The following is an 11,453-nucleotide window of genomic DNA, read 5'->3' as shown; positions in this document are numbered from 1 at the left end:
GCCTCTATCTCTACTGGACTCACCTGGCTACGACATTTATTGACTGATCTTTCCATCTCTCATCCTCAACTAGCTGAGTTATTTTGTGGCAATCAAGCTGCTTTACACATTGCTGCTAACCCAGTGTTTCACTAAAGGACAAAACACATTGAAGTTGATTGTCATCTTATTCAGGAAAATATACAAGCTGTCACTCTCCGAATTGCCCACGTTTCTACTCAATTGCAGGTTGCAGATATGTTTACCAAGTCCTTACCATCTAATTTACTCTACTTACATCTATCAAAGCTGGGAGTACTTGACATCTACTCTCCATCTTACCGGGAAAGAGAGGGGGGGCGGGGGGGTGGGCATCAGAGTAGTCCCATGTCCATGCTGCAACTCAGCCTATAAAATAACCCCATCCACAACTAAGAAATCTTTGTACTATTTTGTAATTGCACAATTTGTTTTAACTAGTTAGAATATTTTTTTATTGTTACAATCTGTTTTTACTTTTTTCTGTATAAATAAACAAGATCCTGTAGAGTTTACAAACACAGAAAATTAATACATTTTCAAAGCCTCTTCTATAGCAGCTTTTCCATTTTCTCTGTTCCTACAAACTTTGTCTGTTTTATTTTTTATTTTTATTTGTATTTTTATTTTTAAATGCTGCATTGCTGGGTGTGGGCGGCAGCCACTCGGCCATCTTCTCCATTCCATTTTTCTCTATTCGCAGGTGAGTGATCCGTACTCATCTTCTTTCTTTAATGGCGACCACCACTCCCCTACTGCCGCTCACATGTGTGGTTCGTTCGCGCTCGAATGATTACTCGGTTGGTGACTCAGGCGAAGAGCAGAGCCTCTACGACGATAAACCCACGTCGGCGGAGAACCCAGAACCTCAAGTTCAAAGCCGGTAATCTTTTGAGTCTGTTCGGATAATTTGTTTTCTCGAAGAAATTTCATGTTCTTGCTTCAATGAGACAATATCACTGCAATTTTTTTGCTTCCAGCAGCAAGAAAATTACGTCAAAAAACGAACGGTGATGGCAGTGGCGACAGCCCACGACAGGAACGAACGATGGCCAAGATCAGGCAGGCAGAGCAACAAATTAAATGGCGCCGGGGGAGAGGGAAAACACGTCCATGAACTCTGGATGGTACAGCAAGATTTGGTTAAATCTTGTTACACATTCATTAAATCACGCTGGATGGCGGAGTGAGATTATTTAAGCCTTAAAATGAGAAATTTTTTCTTTTTATTATAAAATAATAATAAAATGAGAAAAAACTCATCTTTTGCAGTACTCACTCCCAGCCCAGAGAAATTCCAGCTGTTCTTTTAGTCTAGATATTCAGGGTGAATATTTCATCACTTCAAAAGCAGAGTAATTCAGTGCAAAATATACAATTCCATATGGTTTGCATGAGATGGCGGCCGGGCCTCAAGATTTATATTGCCCGTGCTCTATGCTATCATGCGATACTTTCGATCACATAAGGAAGCAATTAACGAATCAAAACTTCAATCCAAACAGAACACTTTGGTTTCTAACTGGTAGGCCTTTGTGAAGAAGGCTGGCCAACAAAGGTACGTCGACATGATGCTGCTAATAGTTGATGCCCCGATGAGCATATTCATCACTACGATCTGCAGTTGGATGGCCTCGAGAGGGGAAGCTCCTCCCATTATAAGGCCAGTCATTGCACCAGGAAGAGAGATGAGGCCTAGTGTCTTGGCATTGTCCAGTTTTGGGGAAAGCGCAATAACCAGAGCCTTTTTCACCTGCTGGAGGGTGGCCTGCCGCGGAGTTGCTCCAAGGGCCAATGCTGTCTCCACCTACAAACAGAGTTAAAAAATCCAATCAACCCGGCATTTCATCAATGGGAAATTTTCGTGACTGCAAATGACTCGACATTTGGGAACTGCAAATAATAATGATTCCTACAGTAAATTACACAAATCCCTTCAGTGAATAATTCCTCAAGTTTCAACTTCAGCTTTGATGGTATCCATGAACAAGGACTTGAACCTTGTTCATCATGTAATTTCAAGCATAAACTGAAACAATTAAAACTCGAGGAGGAAGTGCAACTTAGTTCAACTTCAGAGACTTGTGGCAATTTGCCCAATATCATAAAAACAAAAAAGGAAAAAAATTATTTTGGTGGGGGCTCAGCAATGATCACCGAAGATGGTGTACAGAGGATACATATGGACATACTTCCATTTTGAGATTTCTATTGAATATACATTATGTTAATGAATTTGCTAATACTCAATAAGATTAGGTTACATGAAGCTTGTTCAAAATTCCAAGTCAGATAATTCACAAAAAGGGTTATCCATAAAAGGAAACAAGGGTTCAATGATAGGAAAATAAATGAAATTCAAAATATCAGCTGCTAAGTGCAATCTAATAACATGGTTAGTGAATTAGTACTCCCAAAATTTCATTCGGATTGGGGACTAACCAGGTTCATTTGTATCTTGATATCATCTCTTACTCTTTTCATCGTAACCCCAGTTACTGTCATTGAATTCCCGACCATCAAACCTGCGACAGGAATTATGTATCGTGGAGTGAAAGGGAACACGTGCAGCATAATGAGCATCAACATGGTCACTGAGGTTCCAGCCAGGATGGAAGCTCCAGCAACATACTTCCCATGGGGAACGTGTTTAGCACGTTGACCAGCTGTATAACCAGCAACAGAGACCTGAAGACAGACAAATGAATGCAACTAAATAAAATGAACTTCTAGTGAACCACACCAATACCTGTGACTAGTAACAAAAATGAAGGAATCAGTGGTAGTGAAATTGACATCTTTCAGCAGTACCGTGAAAAAGAAAGTAAAATAAAATTACTTTAGCTCAAAGATAGGATTTCACTACTAAGATGTTTATTGCCTCTTCCTAAGTAAACCCAAGAAGGTAATTTGAATTTAGCACTAACAGTGACAGAAAGCATAATTAAGAACGATGACCAGCATTTTTAATTTTTAATGATGTTGACCTTAAGCATGCTACTTGCGAAGAATCCCTCATGCTCATTATGCACAACACAGATGTATCTCTGTTCGAGCCTCATTTTCCACACATTGATTTCTGTTTGAGCCCGTAACCAGAAGATACATCTCTGAATAAGCTTTAAATTTTCATGCATTCCCCTTCCCAACTCTTCCTTGATGCTATACTTCAAAGCTTGGCAGTGTCAATGTACAACTTAAGCATGCAATGAGGCCTATAAAATAATATTCTTTGAAATTTGCTCATATAAACGGATGTTGTCAAACAAGCTGATTCAATTGAAGGGTAGTCCGGCAAATTAGCAGATGTGGGTTTCAGATTCAACGCCCAGGCCGAATAAACACTAATTCAGGATTTGGGTACAAGGTTGTGTTTGAGATCATGAATTTCAAACCATAAATTTGAATTTTTGTGAGTTTGGACAAAGCTCAATACAATTCTGTATTGCATTTTTTATGGAAGTCTATACAATCCCAACTTCAAGCTCTCAATCAATTAGGGTAGAAGCAGACAAATTTGATTTCCATTACAAATTCCCTTCAACCTTTATTAGTGAATGATTTCGTTCTAATTAAAAAATTAAATGACAAAGAAAAGGAAAATGACGGAAAGTGCTTTAAAATGGACACTATAAGCAATTTTTTAAGCTTTTCCACATTCTTGAGATCCATTTTCCTCCAATTTTCTGAGATTGAAAGAGCCCTTGAGTTTAAAATTTTCACACTGACCACAAAAATGAATAATACAAATGAGTTGCAACTGCAATGTCAATAAACGTGGTCAGGTCAGTTTGTACTAATAATTAAAAATTAAAATACAATTATTTTAATAAACAACGAGGTTGATTAATTAGAAAAAAGGGTAACTGATGCGCGATTATGGGCTTTACAGGTTTCTTTATCATTGTTCATATCATTCCCCCCAAGAAATATATATATATATATATATATATATATATATATATATGTTTATGATTATTTTTTTAAAATCAAGAGACGCAAAAAGATATAAAAACCTTTTTCTCTTACCAAAAGAGGAAAACAAGAAAAGAAAGCATTGTCGTGTGATGATGGATTGCGAACCCCATGCATTATAATGTTCATTTAAATCAATCTTTGGAAACTTCTAAATTTTTCTATTAAAAAAAATTGATGATCATTATTGAATCAATTTTTTTTTCCGAAAGACGGTATTGAACCAAATCAAATGTGAAATTAAACAATTATGTAAAAGATGCAGAGAGGAAAGTCCCTTGGCATACCATAGTATGAAAGAATTGTTGCCTTCCGAAGCATTCATTTATACTGTGGTTTGGTGCAAAAGGGAAGCTATTGACTTGTGATAGATTTGGGGTGGATGGTTTGGACCAATCATGTGTTTTTTGCAACTTTGAAAATGAAACCATTGACCATCTATTTTTCAAATGTAGGTTTTCCTCCTTTGTATGGAGTTTCATTGGGGGTTGGTTGGGCATTTCAAGAGACATGACTACAATAAAATCTACTCTTAAGTGGATGCACAAAGAGGCTAGGGGTACAAGAGTCCAGGCTATTTCTAAGAAGGACTGCCTTGCTATTACGGTTTACAGCCTTTGGCACGCTAGGAATAAGAGGAAGTTTGAGGGAGTTGCAACCCTTCCATAGACTTTCATCAATTTTGTTCAATCCCACTTTTTATAGAATTGTTTATCATAAATTTCCCTATCTGGTTGGTTGAGCTCGGGTGTTTGACTAGTAGTCGTTCTAGCCTTGTTTGGCTTGCCGATTGACTGAGTTTGTTTTGGTTGACTAAGTTTGTTTATTTGTTTTGTCATCATAGCTTTTGCCCTTGGAAATGTCCAGGTTTTTATGTATTGAGTTGTACTTATTTTCAGCAGTGTAAGGCTTTCTGATTATCTATTTAGTAGTGTTGGGGTTATCACACATCGGTTGTGGAAGAGACTTGATGGTCAGTTATTAAGTGTGAGAGAAAGTTTCACCCCATAAGCTAACTTTTGGGGTTGATAAGGCCCAAGACCACCCAACAAATGGTATCAGAACTGTGTTATTTGGACTCATTATGATTGTGTAAATCATGGATGGTAATGTTGGTTGTGTGATTAGTTTCAATGGAAGCAATTGGGTAACTTGTAAAATAAAAATGTGAGATTTTTTATTTCACAAAGATTTGGATGGACCTATAGAGGGTGATAAGGAAAGCCTAAAGACATGAGTAATGATGAGTGAAATAGGTTTTTTAAAACCATTGGTGTCATCTGACAATGGATTAATGATAGTGTTTTTCATCATGTTTCTACCAAAACTTCGGCACTTGAATTGTGAAAAAAATTGGAGGGTCTTTATAATTGAAAGTCGGTTACAAATAAAGTTTTTCTTTTCCAAAAATTGGCCATCTTATTACCGAGCATTTGAATGAGATGAAAAATATTATTAATTAGCTTGCTATTATGAAAATAGTTTTTAATGATGAGTTACAGGAACTAATGCTTCTTAACTCTTTACCGGAAATTTGGGAGACTTTGGTTTTGACAGTTAGTAATTCGGCTTCTGATGGAATTGTTACTATGAACCAAGTAACTAGTAGCTTGTTGAATGAATAAATTAGAAGAAAATAAGTTGGTTCTTCTCATTTAGAGACACTTGTAACAGAAAACCAGGGGAGAGGTAGAAGCAAGGGTAGATCTTTTCACCATAATGATAAATCAAGAGGCTGGTCCAGCTCAATCTCAAAAAAGGATATTGAGTGACACTATTGTCATAAGAAAGGGCATATAAAGTGGGAGTGTAAAAAATTGAAATTTAAGGAGAAATTTTTGATAAAAACAAAAAAAATACTCCTACCCAAAATGAAAGGTAGTACTCCTCTTAAAGCTTGTGTTCATTATTTGGCCGATAAGTAACATAAAGCTCCTTTTCAAACAAAGTTTGTTACTAAAAAATCTAATGCTTTTGATTTGATACATTTTCGATGTGTGTAGTCTTTTGAAAGTTAAATCTCATGGTGGTACACTTTATTTTGTTACTTTTATTGATGATTGTTCAAGAAAAATTTGGGCTTACACTTTGAAAACTAAAGATCAAGTTTTAGATGTGTTTAAACATCTTCAGGTCAAAGTTGAAAGGAAGACCAAAAAGAAAGTGAAAGATGTGCGCTCAAGTAATGGTGGAGAGTACATTGGCCCATTTGATGCATATTGTTATAGCCAAGGCATTAGACATCAAAAGACGTCAAGAAAACCCCTCAACAAAAATGGAATTGCCAAAAGGATAAACTGCATCATACTGGAGAGAATGAGATGGATGCTCTCTTATGAAAAGTTGTCAAAATCATTTTGGGGTGAAGCAATGAAGACTGCAGTGGACTTGATTAATTTATCTTCTTTAACTCCTTTACTTGGTGAAGTTCTTGAAAAAATCTGGGAAGGTCACATATGATCACTAGAAAGTGTTTGTTTGTCGTGCATTTGTTCACACATTCCAGAATTAAGATGAAAGATCCAAACTTGATGACAAGATAAAGCAATGTATTTTTCTTGACTATGGGCATGATGAATTTGGATATAGATTGTGGGATTCGGTTGGTAAGAAAGTTGTTAAAAGTCAGGATGTTATTTTTTGAAGATCAAACAATTGAAGACTTTGACACGGTTGAACAACCACAATCTAATGGGAATGATTTTGTTGACTTAAAGTCACCTTCTCCACCTTTGGCACAAGATGAAAATATGAAAGATGTTCATCCACCTATTAAACATGTTAAAAATGATGAAATTCCTAATGATGTTGAAGATGGAAATGAAGGGGAGCAACAAGTTCAAGAGCAAACTTCATCAAGAAAATGTTTAAGAGAGTCAAGACCTTCAACTAAATATCCATCAAATGATTATATTACTCTAAGGGATCAAGGGGAACCCGAAAACTATCAAGAAGCCATGAAATATGGAAATAAAGTTGAATGGATGGAGGCTATGTAAGAGGAAATAAAGTCCATAGTCGACAATCATACTTATGATTTGGTTAAACAGATCCCAGGGAGTTATTTCTCCCTCTCCTGGATATGCTCGTGATATTGTACATATCCATTTGGTCTATAAATTATAATTTTCAGAATTAAAAAAAAAAAAAAGAGGGAGAGAGAGGAAAGGAGAAGACGAACCATGAAAAGGTAAGCAAGAAGGATGGAGAGAGCATTGCCCTGGGAGAAAATGAACTGGAGAACGAAACCAATGATGGAGAGCTGAAGAAACGCCCTGCCAATGGAGTAAATCATCTCGCCCTCCAAGCCCAGCTTCTGCAAGTAGGAGAGGACCACGGCCATGAGCACCACCACAAGCGCCGCCACAGGCTTCACCATCCCCCGCAGGAACTCCACCATCCACCCAAGATCCATGACCACTCACTTTTTCTCTACAAACCCAAAGTCTTCTGCTCTGATTCAACTTGACAAAGCTAAATCAATTGGTTATATATATATATGATGACTGATGAGGAGAAGATTTCACTTCACAGGAAGAGGCATGCACGATGTCGAAGGCGAGAGAGGGAGAGAAGAGAACTCGCCTTCCCCTCTTGGGCATGGCCTCGTTGTACACACTTATTTGTACTTGGAAGGAGGCTAGGCACCATTTGGCTCCACTACGGTGAATTATTATTTTTATTAATTTTTTTTATAATAATAATAATCCTATTATTATTTTGACTTGTGATTTATTTAGAGGATAAGAAGTTATAAGTATATATATATATATAAATTTAGAAAGGTATAAGTTATAAATTGATACAAGGAAACTCTTACTAAAAAATTATGTTTGTGGCTTATGAATAGGATAAGAAGTTGTTAGCGAATAAATTAAAATTTTAAAACAACCAATGGAGGGCATTTTAGTACTTACCCATTCATCATGGTCCTTAGCATAGAACTATATTTTATTTATTTTTATATAGATTTATGTTTAATAGTTACACGATAGATATCAAGAATTTGAATTAAGATTATATTTAATAGTTACGAGCCCGGAGGGTTTGAACACGTGATCTCGTGAGAGGCATTTTCGCAACCTACACTACCACCTGAACCAAATCCTGGGGGTATATCAAGAATTTTATTTTATTTTTATTTTTTTTTAGATATCACTCTGGGTGTCCACGTCCGTTTAACGGTCCACGACTAATCCCGCGGCCCGTGCCAGCTTGCCCCATAGCCCACGGAGAGGGTAAATTTCAGGAGCCCGCTGCAGGAATCGAACCCGAGAGGGGAGAAAGCCTTGACCTCGTGAAAGACACTCCCAAGAATTTTATTAAGATTATGTTTGGTAGTACAGATTCTAAATAAAAATTTAAATTTATATCTAGATAAAATTTTATATAATTATATATTGTGTTTTGTGTGATTCTACAAAAAAATTTAAAAATGTAATATGTGAAATTCGAACTCTTTTATGATTACCACTAAAATGTAATATCAAATATTTCATTAAAAAAATAATTAAATCGGTCAAATCAATTAAACTTAAATTCTACTTAAACCATTAAGTCTATCAGTCACATTCTTCAGTTGAAATTTTTACAATTTTAAAATAATAATAATAATAATAATAATAATAATAAAAAATTCGTATTCGTAAAGACATTTTAATGCAAAACGAACGTTGGATGCCACAACCAAAAAGGGGGTTCATCCGGAACGACCTTCCCCAGGTGAGGACGGCCAAAATAAATAAACAAAAATAAATAATACAATGTAACAACTATAATATAAATCTATGCTTCAGAGATCAGACGGAGAGAATGACTTGATAGCCGACTGAATTGCTGATTCTGGTGATAAGGCTTAGCACCGCCCGCCCGTACGTACTCTCTTATACGAAAGGTAAGGTCCTCACGGCTCCCTCTCTCGACCTCGTGGCTTCCACCAGCCAATAGCCTCACACCCTGCTCCAACCGAAAAACTCATGCGGGTCCCACTCGATTTGTTTTCGCAACAACCTGCCTTTGCTAATTGTTTATTGTTATGCTTCCAAAACTTTTTTTTTTTTTTATTAAAAAAAACCTGTATTATCACTATGTTCGTTTTTTTTTTTCCCCGAGATTTAATTTTCAATGTGTGCTTAAATTATTAAATATTTGTAAGTGATATTTTATTTTTTGAAAAAATAACTATTTTATTTAAACTTTGACCATTTTGTGTGTGTGTGTGTGTTTTTTTTTCCTCCAAACCAATTTCCAATTGCTCATTAATCCTGTAGAAACTTAAATAATATTAGAAAAAAATGAAATAATTTATTTTCTAATGCTTATTTATCAGGAAAAACAAAAAAAAAATCATCTAAAACTTGTACGACAATGAAAAATATTTTATTCTACACGTTATTAAATTGTAAATTTTTTAAAAACATTAATCATATTTAGTAAATTTTTATTCTTAATCATATTTAATATAGAGAGAACAAGATTTTTAATAATTGATTTATTTTATTTTTATTTTCTTTTCATCAAAGATCATATACATATATTTGTGCAAAAATCATTTGAAAGCAAAATCCTAACTTCTCTTATTTTTTATTGAAAAATATTTTTGAAGAAATATTTATTGAGTTTAAATCTTTGAAGCTCTTATCTATATGTTTTGTTCAAAGATTGCAAAATATTCTTGAGAAAATTCACATACTCTACTTAGTCTGAAATCATATCATATAAGAGTGCATATAGTGCTTTAATTTGTACACATCAGTTCATTTGCGAAACACTTTATTTGTACGCAAATATTCATATTTGTATCGATTTGACTCCGCCCAGTTAAGTGAGAAAAGGAGACTCCGCCTTGTAAGGAGAAATGGTTTGGCTTCGCCTGTTAAGTGAGTTGGGGAGACTCTACTCTGTAAGGAGAACTAGTTTGGATCTACCCAGTAAGTAAGCTAGGGACACTCTGCCCTGTAAGGAGAGTTTGTAAACGGTGTTGCTCCGCCCGATTAAATGAGCATATAGTAGAATCCTCAACTGAGGAAGAAGATAATGAATTAGACGATGATGATATAGTCTTATTCACTAGAAGACTAGGAAAATTCTTCAAAAAAAACTGAGAGAAATGGTGTATTTCAAGAGGAGAGTGAATTGGGTATTTCATGAATTTCTAGGTCAAGTGTGTTCAATTTTTCCTCACTAGAACTTTCTTTTACAGTTTTAAGAGCTATTGATTTCTTTTGTTTGCTACCTTCAGTAGTTCTTTTATTTATCGTCATCTTATATGTAAGGTGTAGAGACCCAAACCTGTATAAGCTGGGTTTGTCGATGAAGGGTCACGTTCGTTGACGAATTCCTTCAGAGTCTCGTCGACGAAATTTAGAGCCTCGACGACGAGGAGATACCGAGCGGGTCAGTAAAAATATCCGGAACTTGGGCTCGGCGACGAAGGGATGGCTTCGTCGATGAGCTATGTGGTGGATTCGTCGACGAAGACGCCGCCTCATCGATGAGTTGGACTTCGTTAAAGGCCCTATAAATATCTATTTTAGTTGCTTAGAAGATAAGTTTCTTCCAAAGCTCTCTCTCTCTCTCTCTAAACCAGCAGAAACTCTCTCTCTCTCTCTCTCTCTCTCTCTCTATATATATATATATATATATGATTCTTCGCCGTTCGTCGTCCGTTTCCAAAAACGAAGGGTACTGCGTGGATTTGAAGAGGAAACTCTACAATTTTAGTGGATCAGATTGTCATTTTGGAGATTTTCTGGTTTTTCCCAAAAATCGAGGTAGGGATCTGATCTTAGTTTTGATTGGATATTTGGATAGTAGTAGAAAATATAGTAAGATTATATTCTGTGGTTTTAGGTTTTGAGGGTCTCGGGTTGTCGATTTGGACCGTATTTATACGAAGTTTCGTTTTGAGTTTAAGGTAAGGGGAATTTGATTACAACAACATTTTTGGAAAATTAAACTGCTAAAAAGTTAGTTTATACTTATATGTATGATTTAACTGCTTATTTGCTAAATTCTACCGAGTAGAAATGTCGATTTTACGATTTTACGATTTTTGGTAAAAACGAAGATTTCGGTATATGATCTCCAAACTTTACAAAAATCTTTATTTGTATTTATACTATAGTAGGAGATGCTCGAAACCTTTACTTAACCATTTATATGATGTTTACTGGATTTTTATCATTTAGCGAGTTTTGGATTAAACTTGTGTGATATATGTTGAAATGGAAATATATAAATTTTCTATACTATTGATATAAATTATGGGAACGAAGTTTCAAATTTGTTATACTGAGAATGTGAAAAACGAAGGCCAATGAAACACTGAGCTGAATTAGTAAACAAAAAGGGGTAAACTGAGTGGAAAGGCACTGATTTGAACCCAATGTGATTATCTGAATTTGTGAAAATACTGGAATTGCACAGGTTACTATTTTGCTATAAATTGTATATACGAT

At 35.5% G+C, this 11,453-nt stretch overlaps 1 protein-coding gene across 1 annotated transcript; it reads right to left on the bottom strand.

The window, feature by feature from the left end:
- Positions 1–1,339: 1,339 nt before the first annotated feature.
- Positions 1,340–7,463, bottom strand: LOC131160362 (protein ALUMINUM SENSITIVE 3-like). Its single transcript, XM_058115984.1, has 3 exons — positions 7,175–7,463; positions 2,461–2,706; positions 1,340–1,825 (listed from the first exon to the last, which is right to left on the bottom strand). The coding sequence occupies exons 1-3, from the start codon at positions 7,406–7,408 to the stop codon at positions 1,511–1,513; spliced, it is 795 nt and encodes a 264-aa protein (XP_057971967.1). The 5' UTR covers positions 7,409–7,463; the 3' UTR covers positions 1,340–1,510.
- Between the last annotated feature and the right edge of the window lie 3,990 nt (positions 7,464–11,453).

This window comes from Malania oleifera, chromosome 7 (genome assembly GCF_029873635.1).
Source record: "Malania oleifera isolate guangnan ecotype guangnan chromosome 7, ASM2987363v1, whole genome shotgun sequence".
Classification (NCBI taxonomy): domain Eukaryota; kingdom Viridiplantae; phylum Streptophyta; class Magnoliopsida; order Santalales; family Ximeniaceae; genus Malania; species Malania oleifera.
The sequence above is the reverse complement of the archived record's forward strand: the minus strand, read 5'-3'. Positions and strand labels throughout refer to the sequence as shown.